This window comes from Solanum verrucosum, unplaced genomic scaffold, assembly GCF_900185275.1.
Source record: "Solanum verrucosum unplaced genomic scaffold, falcon-dt-bn FXZP01000234.1, whole genome shotgun sequence".
In the NCBI taxonomy this organism is placed as follows: domain Eukaryota; kingdom Viridiplantae; phylum Streptophyta; class Magnoliopsida; order Solanales; family Solanaceae; genus Solanum; species Solanum verrucosum.
Window position 1 is genome coordinate 1,679,316 of NW_026020440.1, and position 14,831 is coordinate 1,694,146.

At 32.4% G+C, this 14,831-nt stretch overlaps 2 protein-coding genes across 2 annotated transcripts; both read right to left on the reverse strand.

Annotated features, from left to right (window-relative positions):
• Positions 1-1,241: 1,241 nt before the first annotated feature.
• LOC125808225 (uncharacterized) lies at positions 1,242-3,861 on the reverse strand. The gene is made up of 5 exons (XM_049487949.1): positions 3,747-3,861; positions 2,944-2,968; positions 1,928-2,005; positions 1,561-1,665; positions 1,242-1,362 (listed from the first exon to the last, which is right to left on the reverse strand). Exons 1-5 carry the CDS (start codon positions 3,749-3,751, stop codon positions 1,246-1,248), a joined length of 330 nt encoding a protein of 109 aa, XP_049343906.1. The 5' UTR covers positions 3,752-3,861; the 3' UTR covers positions 1,242-1,245.
• Positions 3,862-5,638: 1,777 nt separating this feature from the next.
• Positions 5,639-10,419, reverse strand: LOC125808215 (caffeoylshikimate esterase-like). Its single transcript, XM_049487938.1, has 8 exons — positions 10,083-10,419; positions 9,875-9,965; positions 9,748-9,780; positions 7,147-7,293; positions 6,743-6,873; positions 6,475-6,612; positions 6,248-6,346; positions 5,639-6,133 (listed from the first exon to the last, which is right to left on the reverse strand). The coding sequence occupies exons 1-8, from the start codon at positions 10,101-10,103 to the stop codon at positions 5,732-5,734; spliced, it is 1,062 nt and encodes a 353-aa protein (XP_049343895.1). The 5' UTR covers positions 10,104-10,419; the 3' UTR covers positions 5,639-5,731.
• Between the last annotated feature and the right edge of the window lie 4,412 nt (positions 10,420-14,831).

The window sequence follows — 14,831 nt, forward strand, 5'->3', positions numbered from 1 at the left end:
ACGCAAACACAGAATAACAGGCAAGGGTAAAATTCTACACTTGATATCTCTGTGCCTCACAATTTCAAACTCTAGACTATTGCATTTGTCCAGCCAACGCATGTGCCAGAACTAGACATAGTTAAATAGACAATCACAATGCTCTTCACAATGGACAATGTATCTGGAGTTATGCAAAACAGTTACCGTACATATTAGCTGGTCATAGGATTCAACATACACGAAAAGCACTTTAAGCTCCATCGTTTACAATAAGTTCGTGAAGAAGATAACAGTATGTAGCAGAACATCAAAATCCTATATCAAGTCTTACAGCAATCAAAGGTTATACAGAGCTGGTCCAAATCCTAGCTGCTCACATGTTTTGCTCCAAAGCACAGATCCAATTCACCTGCAGTACACCAGTGTATTGAATTACTACGAATGATCAGATATTTAAATACAGGCCAACAAAAATGTGGGAACACCAAGGAAAAAATCAAGAATGTGCATAACCACCCATAAATGCATTTCAAGTAGAAAAAAGGAAGAGGAAATGGAACATTTCTGTATGCAAAACAGAAATAGCCTCTTCACAGAAAAGTAAGAAAAATGGTATATGTCCGAAAACAACATACCCCAGTATTAATCCCAACAAGTGGGATTTGGGGAGGGTATAGTGTACACAGACCTTTCCCCTACCTTGTAAGGTAAGAGATTTTACCGATAGATCCTCGGCTCAAGAAGAGATAAAAAAGAAGCAGTGAAAACAGTATATGTTCATGCTCTTCCTAATCCCCTGCCCTACTCTAGCAAGGGAGACTTTTGAGCACGAGGTAAGTTCTTGATACTTCATTAGCTAAACTTGGAGAAAAGAACTTGCAGATTTTAATCCTATAGTTGTTTCCTGGTCCCAACCATTGAGCTTCCTATCATATGTATACAACATTACACACAACATTTTTCCTATGTTTTCATTTATTATCGATCTTCATAGTTCATCAGAAAAGACAATTATTTAAATGCTAAGAGTTAATCATTTTTGAAGTTCCAAATTTTATTTATAATAAATATATTGATAAATTTCACATTAATGTATTCAATAAAAATATTACTTAGCATTTACAGTTTTTTCGTACCAAACATTTGATTACATAATAGCAAGTTAGAAGGTGATTGCACTTCAAAAATGAACTGATGAAAGGAACTAGCTCCTAATTCAAATAAAATTACTCCAACCACTATGTCAAAGATCCAACAGTACCTCTACTTAGGATTTCGGAGGACAATGATCACAGAATCTCCCCGAAGGAACATTTTGCTGATAAACCTATCTTTGTTAACAGCAACAGCTTTCTTTTTTCCTTTTCCAGTCTTGGGCACCTGAAGAATAACCATAAACAACTTTGGTAAGTGGAGTCTTTTGGCACAAGTTTCAAATCCAAGACACATTACCCTAGGAACCTGAAGAATAAACATAACCAATTTTGGTAACTGGAGCCTTTTGGCGCAAGATACAAATCCAAGACACAATACACATTGTCCCAAAAAGTTGATTAAGAAAGTCAAGAACAAACAAACCTCAGTCCACATTTCTCTAACATTTTCAAGGACCATATTGCAGTGACGATCAAATGCTCTCACACGACCAAGAAGTTTCCTGTTGTTCCTACAATTGATGAGCACCTAGATCCAGAAAAGACATCTGTAAGATAACATGCACAAAGCTGATACCGTTCCACATACAAAACTGAAGCTTGCATCTAATTCTACAGTATTAAAATCTAAGATAAATGAAGAAGTATACTGGCATGACTTTAGAAAGTAAATTGTCAACATAAACAAAAGGTTCCAGGACAGACTTTATCTCTTTTTTTAATAACTAGAAATAATAAATAAACCCGACACAAAGAAAGACATAGTTGTAGGTGCTAAAGTCATTAGATACCTGTGTGTTATTCTTAACACTCATCATCAGGACAGAAAGTGGGCCAGTATTGAATTCCTCTTCCTCATTTTTCCCTTGCTAGAAAAAAGATTCATAGGCAAAAATAAGACATCTATCATAAAATCTGATAAGCAAATCAATACTCACTGGGTACTGATGAGGTCCATTCCTCTATCAAACCAACATAGAAGGACATACACTTTTTCACTATGTGCTTAAGCTGGATAATGACAATCTACCAATTATACACTATTTAGCTATGTGCTTAATCTGGAGAATTTTGAAGCAAAGCACTTTTGACATCGGGAAGGCGAACAAGAAGCAACTCATATGGAAAATGAACAAAAAGATAATGTGTATGAATGAACATACCACGAATAAAAGAGGAAATGTCAATAGGATGTCTGTTAAGGGAGAACTACAAAGTTTAGACCTAGCTTCTAGGTTATCCAATGTGGTAAAATGAAAAACTGTCATAACACTTGCATGAAGGTGGGAGCAACACAACTGCAGAAAATAAAGTCTTCTCATTCAACTAATAATTTTTATACTTGAGAAGTTCTAGTTTTTACAAAAATGATCATCCTAGCTACATTGTTATTTTGAAGTTCTAATTGATTTTTTCTTTTGTTTTATGAATGGTGAACTCAAACGACTTAACCAAAGACTTGAAAATGTTATGTGCTGAAAAAGATTCTACAGATCAAATATATTCTTGTTTGCTTTGAAACGGGAGGTATAAACATATTCTCCATATGATAAAATTAAAGATGTATGGCTAGAAAATTATCAGCTGTAATGTGTAATCAAGGACGATGGCTACAAAAAAAAAGGAAATCTAATCAAATACATGGCATTAAGGTGAATAAAAGGAAAATGAAAACAAGTACTAAGAAGTAGACAGTCCCTAAAACACAAAATAGTTCACCATACGGACTTAAGCCAAGGAAAAAATGAGAAAAATAAATGATGAGAGCTGTGTATAGGTGAAACACTTGCAAAGTAAGCTGACTTACAGGGGCATCTTCTTCCATTGGTCGACTGCAAAAGAGCAAAAAAAAAAAAGAAAGAGGAAAAGGAAAACTATTAGGAACCTCCAACTGTTAATATTTGAGTAACACAAAAATCAGCAGGAATAGATAAACACATCAACTATTTGTATATCCTACAGACCCCACTTTATGGTTTTTCACTGGATATGTTGTTGTTGTTGTATTTTTACATCCTACAGCCTAGTTGGCATTATATTCTAGCCAAAAGAAGGGTTTTCTATCACTGATGTGCCTGGGCTAACATAGGTTTTAAGCTTGGCTAAAGTGGAGAGTGAACAAAAGGAACTAACACGAGTAGTAATAAAAGCCTAGTGGAGAAAGTGAATAGTCGAAATTCCAACTTACCCATCTGCCAAGGCAATGGTTTAGCTACAGAAAACCCCATTAACATAGTTTTTGAACTGCACACAGAACTCACACCTTAGCGCCAAGCTAATTGGGGTCAGCTATATGAATCTACTCACTCTAATTCATACTTCCATTTCAATACTAGTAAATTTACAATCTTTACATCCAAAAGTACGTAACACCCAAAAAAAAACCTACACAAAATTAGTCCAGAAGACAGCTATAATTCTTCAATTTCTTATCTCCTCGTCCAAAACCTTACTTTACCTAGGCAAATTATCTACTTCTTTGAAGAAATGTAGTCTAACCTTACATAATCTACTAAATGGGTTACTGCAATGACAAGAAAAAAACAAGCAGAGGATATGGAGAACTTCAAATGAACAAACGCAAAGTGTAAAATAGCAGTAAACAATTACCTCATCTTCGATCAAGCAGAAGAAATTGAAGAGCAACAAAAAAGGGGCAAAAGAGCTAGGGTTTAAAGAGGGTAGAGGGAAAACAGTGCAAAGAAGAAAAAGATTTACGTTCGGCTCTAGTTCAAGCGAGACTATGGGCTTGGGCCAGTTATACAAACCGATTGCAGCCCAAAATCCTCCAAGAAATTTACACACAACAACAATATTTTAAGGGGTCGTTTCGTAGGATGTATAAAAATAGTGTTGAATAAGGTATATTAATAATGTTAACTTTAGTTATGTTGAGATATATCGTTTGATTTGGTATTTTAAAAATAAAATGCATTGTATATTTCAAAAATAAATAGTAATTATTTACAAAAATACCCTCCTTAAATATATTGGAAAGAGAGAAGTATTGAGAATAACTCGTCCCAGAACTATTAATACCCTTAAAAATACCCCTCAAGTTGACTAACTAAACTTATATACATCCCCGATACGCCCTCGATCTACTATATGGCATAGCAAGTGGTCTCAAACTCTTGTAGGAGTTTGTGACTCTTAATAAAAAGCCGTGATATGTACTGAAAATACCTCTAAAGTAGGCAAAATATTAGAAGTGTATTTCACTCATGTTGCAAGAACGGGGAGAACGGGGTGTAGTTAAGTTAAGTTAGTCAAGTAAAGGAGTGTTTTTAAGGCTTTCAATAGTTCAGAGGTGAAACTAATAATTCACGTCGAGTTTAAGGGCAATTGTGTTTTTATTCATGTTAATGCTTGCATTAGAACCCCCTTCAATACTTTAGAAGTATTGAAAACACCTCTAAAGTAGGCAAAATTTTAGGGGAGTATTTGACTCATGTTGCAAGAACGGGGTGTAATTAAATTCAGTTAGTCAAGTAAAAAGGTGTTTTTAAGACTGTCAATAGTTCAAAGGTGAAACTAATAATTCACGTCGAGTTTAGCGACAATTGTGTCTTTATTCATGTTAATGCTTTGCATTAGAACCCCTTGAATTGCTAATATCATATTTTTTTTCATAGATTAGATATACATAAGATAATATTTAGAGTGCATAAGTTAAAAAAAATATATCAAACAAGATATTAGTAATACACAAAATTAAATACATTATTTTTTCTAATGTATCATACCGAATGATCCCTAAAAACATAGATAGAAAGGGTTGCTTGGAGCCTTGGAGGCTGTTCATCCAATTTGAAGTCGTGGGTTCAAGTTATTAAGGGCCCAAAAAGAGCACCAGCTTCTAGATAGATTTAATTGAATTATTATATACTCCATAATCTTTAAAATATCTCTCTTAATTGAGTTAAAATATGAGTATTAATTTCTTAAAATTTTCTCAACCACTAAAGATTAAATTAACCTTTTGTCTTCGACTCGCCCCACCTTGCATAAAAATATATGCATCATTGAGAGATACATAATAACTAATTTTAGCTTATCATAATACCCACTACATCCTGTTTATTTTATTTGTTTGATGAACTAATTGTTTTAGATCAATAATAGATAAAACAAATATTTTCTTAATATGTTATGGGTTAAATATTTTACTATTAACTAAAATATTCATTTAATAGTTTAACTCAATTTTTTCATCTAATTATGAATTACAATGAATCATCTATATGATACATCTTTGGAAGGGGAACTTGGAGTAAGGTAGTTGTGTCCTTTGACCTATAGGTTAGGAGTTCAAGTCGTTCAAACAATCTCTAATGTCTGCCTTAGAATAGACGGCTTACAAGGGATGTGATGTAAACAATCTATCCTAATACAATCTTTTCTCAAAACAAAAAGTGTAACCATCATTGAGCAACAAGTTTACACAAACATTAAGATATCATGAATAACTTGAGATTTTGCATCTTACAATATATCTGGAAAACATGTTATTTTCCACTTCCTTCATAAATAACACCGTATCGCGAATGAACAAAGGAAGGAGATGCAACACGCCACATCTATCGATCAAGTTTCTACATAGATGAATGATGATGCATCCGACGTCCTTTCCATCCACACAGATAATTAGCTTGGGGACGTGTTCTCTGTGGTTTTGTTTCTTTCATTGTTATAGGTGAAGAAATTGTGAGCATCTCATATGGAGGAGTAGATGTAGCTATACAAACTGATCTCTCGATTAAACTAGCATCATCATCAATACTCTCTCCATTTCGCTTGTCAAGCCACGAGATGATATCTGAAAAGACGATTTCAATGTTTTCTTCTGGCTCACCATATGTCAAACCGTGCCACATTCCTGGATAGAGTTTTATAGTCTTGTCCTTGCTACTCGCTTGCTCGTATAAAGCCTTACTTACTTCTGGATCAGTTACTATGTCTGCTTCTCCATGTAACACTAAAAATGGTAGAGTGACCTGTCGAAACAACAGAACGAATTTATTGTTTTCAACTACACAACATTTCCAGTTTCCATTTTGTCGGAATGATTCAATTATTGTTTAAAGGGAAGACGGATAAGTAATAGTTACCTCGTGCAAACTTTCCTCAAGGTGCATGCTGGTTCTCAGCATTTCCAAAGCTGTCTTCAGTCTTGGTTTTGCCTGATAAATTAACTTGTTCCCGCGTACCTATACTTGCAAAATGACAATAAATGGACATTCATTTTTTTGATGGAGGACAGAAATGGACACCGCACATCATTAATACTTGGAAGCTAGCAAATGTTTGCATATATTAACTTAACAATTAGCCACACCTCTTCCCTTTTAGCGGGTTCCTTGAAGGCCGAATCAATGACATCCTTTGTCGGGACTATTTTCCATCTTGGTATTACATCCTCCACTTTAGTTAGTAAGCTTATAACCATCGGATGAGGCTTCACCTTCTCAGATATCTGATGGTTTTTGCAATGTAAATTAGCAACACCATAACCGACTTTGAAAAGTCCCTCAATACTAAATGCAAGCAATAAAGCATATCGATTACAGTAAATGTGTCAAGACAGAAAATCTTAATTGGTCTACCTTACACATCGGTGCAACCAGAAGAGCACCATGCCAAAAGGAAGGATCCTTCTTGTGTGTTAAAAGAGCCACGGCCCCTCCCATCGACTCCCCATACAGAAACCGTGTTTTCTCTCTATACTCCTCCTGCGCTGTTTTTTCAAAGAGAACGGGCATTTTAGTAAGAGGATAACAAGTATGTGAAGCTTTTTAACAATTGTAAGTTGTAACCATACCTATCAGGCTGAAAAATATTCAACTTAAATAAAGCTACTCCGAAAAATTCCCAAGAGAAAGTAAAAAGGAAAATCAAAGATAGATTATTTGTCACTGTGACTACTTCTGAGGTCATGTGGTATATACATTTAACTGATAACAGTGAGGGTTGGACTACTTGTGAACCAAGAGGGCATTTGGTAGCTTACCGCAAACTGACTTGAAAAACTCGCTGCAGTCGTTGACAATGTTGTCAAACTTTTTGATGTAACAGCGCGCACCCGCTGACCGTCCATGACCTTCATAATCTATTCCAAACACCGCGTATCCATTATTTGCCAGCTTTGTCCCAACACCTATCCATAATAGTACAATATCTATGTTAAGTTGGATCTATGCCACGAGCTTTCACAATTCTATTGTGCACTAGACAGTTTCAAAAATATTCTATTGTGCACAAGAAAGAGCACGAATGTATTGGCTACAGGCAGGCATACATGGCAATTGTGTAAGACTTTCCTTAGGTATATGGGGCTAGAGAAGATTAGTTTTCAAATGGTCACTCAACTAATAGTTATCATCTTAGAAAGTCCGTTTCTTTGTTTAAAAAAAATAGAATCAAGAATAAAAATGACTTTTTGAGATAATAAGTAACTATTAGTTGAGTGCCCATCTTAGAAATCAACCGTAGATTACAGTTTACAAAAGGATCTCCTCCAAGAGTTGGTTGAACCACTCAAAACAAATGGATTGAGCAATGTCAAACACTGTAAATTCACAACAATATTCAGTTATGTGTATGAGGTAATATTCCCATCTCCAAGTCAAACCTACCATTCTTTTTTTGAAAAAAAAGAAATAGAAGGAAAATCAAATGTTTGATGACACATCATTTGTCAACAGAAAAAACTTGGTAGACGTTAGAGAAAGAGTGCTAATATTCAAGGTGGGCCGGAGCCGAACAAAAGAACTCCAAAATAGACTAGCAGCTAAAATGCCCTGGTCCAAGAATAAGAAAACCAGAAGCTTTTCTCACTGGAAGCCAAGTTGAACAGGTCAAGTAACATTTCAGAATATCTGTTTTCATGATAGTCCTGTCCGAGCTAGTTTACACGCACCTCGACTATTCTTCTGGCACCTACTACTTCACACCAACACAGGTACCAGGTAACTTTGTTTCTCAAGGCTTAAGCAACATTTTAAAATATATTTCATTTTTCTTGTTTACTATATTATTTTTTGAATAGTCAAAGTCTTAAAGTTAGATGACTCTTAAATGATTTCAGATGTACCTATCATACTTGCCTACTATTAAAATCTATGTTATGTTTAAAACTTCTATTATTTGACTTGTTTAGCTGAATTCAAAGTGTCCCACAAATTTTGATGTGTGAAGCAATCTTTCCTTGAGGTTACTTACAGGCCCCAAATAATTTGCTAACCTAATTAATCTATCAAACTACCAAGATAGGACTTTTAATTTAATGTTTCTCAATAGTCAGTCAGCCAACCTACCAGCAAGCCATTAATCCTCCTTATTTTAGTAGACAAACAATTAAGTTCCAAGATAGCTGTTAATTAGCAAATTAACCAAAAAAAGGACAAGAAATAGACTAATCATGCAGCTGGAAACCATATTAGGATGTTATTTAAGGGTGAAAATTACTTTGTTTCAACAAATCTATAGTACCTTCAGTATGAGAGGAACAGTAGTGTTAGGTGAGTTTTAGTCTGACCATTAAATTTGAGAACCATTTTTCATTGCATCTTTAACTACTAGCTCCTAACAATTGCAGTATTTTATATCACCAATAATTGTGCCCTCAAAAAAAGATAATCTTGTATGCTGATATACCACAACCAGATGAACATAATGCACATACTGCCAAGATAGCTAACATAAAACTCCGCTTCAATCTCAAGCAAGACAATTGGCTATATGAATCCTCTTCATTGTCGGTGTCGCTCTATTTAAGCTCATATCTATTGAATATGATACAAAATAGAAATAACAAAAGTACTAGAAGTTCTCAATAAAATAAGTGAATGATAAGATATGGGCACACTAAATTATTGTATTCAACCAACAGTTCACAAATATATAAAAAAGGACTTTTAAAAAGATATGATAAGACAAGAGACATAAATTTTACTAGTATGGTTGGTCACCTAAAATGAAATAGGCAAGTGTAGCAGGAAAATGGCCCATATTGTACAACACTAAATTTAAAGTTGCCTCACCAGAAAAATGGACCCCAAAAAATAACGAGAGGGTTGTGATGGCGTAGTAAATACTTCTTCATCTTTAATCAGAAATCTCGAATTCGAGTCTCTCTGAGTATGGGGTCGCCTTTGTTAGGAAGTATTTTATCCCTAGGACTTCCTAACGCGAATCCGAATTTAGTCGGGCTTCAATGTGGAAAACGAACACCGGATTAAAAAAAAAATGGACCCCAAAAGTATAAAAAGTGGGTTCCTTTTTCACTGTTACTCTGTGACAAACTCAACAGGAAGAAAAAAGATAGTAAAAGTAAAACAATCTCTTGAATGACATATACATCCAGTCACGAGAGGTAGGAGGAAAAAGTTATGACATGCATTGATGGCACCAGAAGCAGTGTATTCAAGATTTAAGTTCAAACTTTAACTACGAATTCATATTTACTATTTACTGTACGTCAAGTATTGAATTCATATGAACCCGACTATCCATCCAAACATTAAAACCACAAGGAAAACAAACATTTCTACAGAAAAGTTGGCCATAAAAGTGAAAAACAGATTAAAAGAGGAAACATTTATTACTGTACCTCTCATGAATCTACTGCATTCCATGCCATAACCTACAACAACAACATCAATTAATCAATTTGTTAAATCAAATTTCAACAAAAACCAAAAAAAAAAACACGAAAAGAAACAAAAAAAAATACAAACCATGGCAAAGGAAAACAAGGGCTTTTGGAGAAGAAAAGGGCAACCATCTACAAGTGAAGAGTTGTACACCTCTTGAATTCCTTATAAATACCTAATGCCATTGATGTAAAGACACAATTTTTATTAAGAAAAACACCATATGATACAAAGTAAAGAAGAAAAATATGCATGCCCATTGAAGAAAAAAGCAAAAAGAACAAAAACCCACCTCATTATATTCAACACCCATTGTATACTTTCAGAAAAAATAACCAAACCCCAACTCAGAAATGTGACTCAACATTCATGGGTAAGTGACAGATCTGTGTATTATGGCCTTATGGGTGCAATTATTTTTATTTTTTTTGCAGAAAGAAGGGAACAAACAGAGAAAAAGTGATTCTTGATATGATAAAAGTATAGTAAGATATTCAATTCTTGGAAAACAGGGAGAGGGATAAAGTGAACCTGAGAAGTTGGAATATGTATAGAGAGATATAAATAGATAATACTATAAGATAGGATGAGGAGACTGAAAAGATTGTAAAGTTTAGATTATTTTTTTCTTTTTATGAGATGTGTATTTTTGGAGTTTTTTTTTTTTCATTTTGGGGATTATTTTTATACCCAAGTTCCATTAATTTAAAATTTTGCGTCTAGAAGTCTCATATTAAAGATAAAATGGTTTCTAATAAAAATGATTTTGTACTCAAAAAGACTCAAACTCAAAACTTCTTAAATCCAAAACCTCTAACTTAGAATGAAGTAAAAATTACTCTATACTAAAAAAAACTCGAACTCGAAACATGTTAATAAATGTATTTTTGGTTTTGATTGATAAAGGAAGCTTCCAAATTTGTGAGGTAACGTGGCTGTCTGGCTATGCCCATCCCTTTGCTCTTCTCCAGAATTCTAGATTTCTATCACTATTAAACACATACGTACGTGTAAACATTTTAATTCTCTCAATTATAAACACTTCAATTTATGAAATAATTATCTAGATATTTTTAAAATTATGTGTCACATTTTGATTGTTAGTTAAAATATTTAGATATACAATCTTAAAGTTTATGTATTGATTCATTATTTAAATTTGAGTATCCTAAAAGTTACTTCTAATCTAATAATTATAATTAAAAGAAACATAGGTAATAGTTTTGCCATTTGATCACACGTGTCCTTAGTTCTTATTATGATTATAACTCTTACTACTTTCCGATCATTTTTACTTATTGATGATTCACTTGATGTATTTTTTAAAAAATAATTAATTCAAAAATGATAAGTTTATTTTATTATTTTTTTAATATAATAAATTTACTATTTTATACAATACTTAATAGTAAAAAATGAAACAAATATAACATAGAAAATTATATTTTAAATTGAATAAGTTAAAAGAAATGTAATTATTTTTAATAAATAAACAAATAAAAATAGCCGGAGAATAGTAATATAGTGTAACACGTAATATATGGATGGACATCTTGTTTTCTTTGAGTCTTGGATGTCCAACGTATAGGATGGACATATTTTCTTTCCTTTAGTTATTTTTTACTAGAATAGTTAAAAATATATGGTTGTATTTAGATTAGTATTGAAAATAAATATTATCGAAGCATGTGATATAATAGATAAATTGTTTCTTTTATAATTAAAGGTCTTGATATATATATATAAATAAATATCTTTGATAGAACTAAAAATTTTAAAAAATGAAATTTCAAACGATTGCTTTAGTAACGTTATGATCGAGACGAACCTGATTATCACAATTTTTTATGATGATCTAAGGAGTGCTGGAAAATGCGTGCATGTTCCTCCAATTTCTCTTTCCCATCCTTATCACGAATCCCAATGTTATATTTAATTTTTATCTATTCATTTTGCCCATTCTTTTGCTTATCCATTTAATACGCGGACATCAACTAATTTAGCCATTTCCCCCCATTTCACCAGCCACCCCTATCATATTTGAGAAAAGGCCCACAATAGTCCCTAATCTTTGGATTAAAATTTAAAATCATTTTTGAGTTTTTATATGGTGCATTAATAGTCTTTCGTGTTTGCAATATTGATGAACTTTTGGTCCTTCTCCAAAATTTGCTTATTTTTTAATATTGATTTTATCCATAATTTATGTATGAAATGTTTAATCGTCATTTATATATTTAGTAAAAATAATAACTCCACGTGAGAGAATGTGAGAAGAAAAACACCTTATTTTATTTAATAAAAATCGTATTGCAGGTAAAGTCAAGAGGTTCATCACGACAATTTCATGTGCAATAGTATAATTTTTTCTTTTCTTACAACGTCATATGTTAAAATGTTCTTAGCTTAGTTGCAGTAATATTTCTTCTGAACAGAACAATGTGTTCTTCTTCTCACCTCCTCTCACATAGAATTATTATTTCTACTAAATATATAAAAAGACGATTGGGCATTCCTTACATAAAATTGTGGACAAAATTAATGTTAAAAAATATGCAAAAGTTTAGGGGAGGACCAAAAGTGCACTAATATTGCAAACATGAGGGATTATTAGTGCTCTGTGTGAAAACTTAAGGATGACGTTGAGTCTTAACACAAAGATGATGGAATATTTTGGGCCTTTTCTCAAAATTTATTTATACTCATTAAGTTTAGAATATGAATAATGCGGAGATGAAGATATTGAGATAGATGTGTTAATATATTGAGAGTGATAAAATTAAAAATGAGATTATCTGAAAGAAAGTGAAAATAATTTATGTGACGAACAAGGATAAAAAAATGAGACTGAAATAATTTGGACAGGTGTAAGAAGGTGTACTGACATCCTAGTGAGGAGGTGCGAGAGCTAGTTATAGGGGGTACGTGGAAGGGTAGAGCTAGGTAGGTCGAAAAAGAATTGGAAAAAGGTGGTTAGACATGACATGATGTAACTTCATATTATTGAAGACAAATATAACTTTAGATAAAAATCGATGGAGGTTGTGTATTAGGGTAGAAGGTTAGTCAAGTTGGAGTGTTGTCTTGTTGCGTGTAGGTTTAAGCTTGGTAGTGTTTGTCGTAGTACTAGTCATACTCTTTTAGTTCTTGCGTGTGTTGTCAATTGTGTTCTGATTATTGCACTACTTTGTTGTTGTTATTATTTATTTCTTGTAGACTTTACACTGTTTTTTTTTATTAAGGGCTATATTTTCTTCTTCTTTTATTTTGATTGGATTTAATTTGATGCACTTGAGCCAAGTCTTTCGAAAAACAACCTCTCTACTTTCATGAGATAATAATAATAAGATCGGTAAATACTCTACTTTTTTTAGACTCTACTGAATATTTTTTTACTGAGTATGTTATTGTTATTGTACTCTTTGTCATAAACAAAAATGACAATTTAATATCTCCTTAATAAATTTGACATGTTTTTTTATAAAAAATATAGATAGTTAAGTTTAATCACTGATCAAATAAACACTTAGGGTCGTTTGGTAGAGTGTATTAGGAAAAATAATGCATGCAATGCATTGTGTATTACTAGTACCTTGTTTAGTACTCTTTTCCAACCTATGTATAACTAATGCTTGCATTAGTTATACACACTATTGTGTATTAAGGTGAGTATTGTTAATACCATGGATTTCTAGGTATTAGCAATGCAATGGTTTTAATGCATGCATTAGATTAACTAATGACAAAACTACCCTCTAATAATAATAATAATAATATTATTATTATTATTATTATTATTATAATAATAATTATTATTATTTTTTATTTTTTTTTTGTAAAAGAATGCGAGGGTATTTTTGTAAACAAATATTTTTTTAATAGTCTTTATACAAGGCTTGCTATTTCCAATACATCAAACCAAACAATGTATAAGAAATAATGCAAGCATAACTAATACATCATATTCAGCATTATTCTTATACACACTACCAAACGACCCCTTAAACTTAAAAAAAAAAAACCCGTATATTTTGAACAGATGTGCACATAAGACCAACTGAGTGAAACGCATTTTATTTCTAATGTTTTATTAAGTGGATCAATTATTAGATAACACGTATAGTATTTTGACGAACAATTTAAAATATAATAAATACAATTCAAAAAATATAAACTCACTTTATTTTGCCTTGACTTGTCAATAATCTCTAAAGTTCAAATGTCAAATTCAACTACAAATTATCGATTGAAAACCTCATTCATCAACTGAAAATATCAAGCAAAAGAACACTATAAAATTTATAAAATAAGTACAATTTTTTTATTTGTAGAAGGTAGGGTCGAATTTATAGGCAAAATAAGGGGTATGTGAACCCATGATTTCTCCATTAAATTATGCATTTTATGTGTATATTTTATAATATATACTATATAATATTATCTGTTGACACTCATGCTACAAGAAGACTAAATGATACATTTGAATGTTAAATTATTTATGAAGAAAACCATGGACCAATTCTCACTTGATACACTTTTTCCCTTTTTTAACGATGCACTCATATTCTAGAAAATCTGAATTCGCTAAAGTATAAAAATCTCGATTCATTTCTCCCTTCATCGTTTGATTTTTCGAAGGATATACAAGACTTTTCTTCAGTTCTTTGGGTGTGCCATTACAATGGGCCGTTGAGTGATTCAAACGGGCCTTTTAATTATTGAGGCCCACTAATTTGAAGGAAAGTGAATTTTCTTTGTTCACATATCATTTCTATTTTAGAGAGAAAAAAATACTTAGGATATACTTCATTCATTTTTATTTAGAGCAACTTTCATATATAGCAAACACAAAATTCATATTTGTATGCTATAACAAAGTTTGCATAATTGCGCTCCATAGCAAACATAAATATGTATATTTCGCTATACATATACAAAAGAAAGCAATTGTATAATCTGTTTTGGTATACATATACAAAAAGATCAATTATATAAAGTGAGAGAGGTGAGTGAGCGAGCGAGATCTGGGAGAGGGGAACGA

What these genes read in the sequence shown, in the direction of transcription:
- LOC125808215 (XM_049487938.1), bottom strand. Translation starts at nt 10,103, where the DNA reads ATGGGTGTTGAATATAATGAG. An exon ending in TGGTTGCACCGATGTGTAAG is followed by an intron (nt 6,613 to 6,742) that starts GTAGACCAATTA and finishes AAAAACCATCAG; the next exon opens with ATATCTGAGAAGGTGAAGCC. An exon ending in AACCCGCTAAAAGGGAAGAG is followed by an intron (nt 6,347 to 6,474) that starts GTGTGGCTAATT and finishes TTGCAAGTATAG; the next exon opens with GTACGCGGGAACAAGTTAAT.
- LOC125808225 (XM_049487949.1), bottom strand. An exon ending in CAATGGAAGAAGATGCCCCT is followed by an intron (nt 2,006 to 2,943) that starts GTAAGTCAGCTT and finishes TCTTTTTTCTAG; the next exon opens with CAAGGGAAAAATGAGGAAGA. An exon ending in GTGTTAAGAATAACACACAG is followed by an intron (nt 1,666 to 1,927) that starts GTATCTAATGAC and finishes TTCTGGATCTAG; the next exon opens with GTGCTCATCAATTGTAGGAA.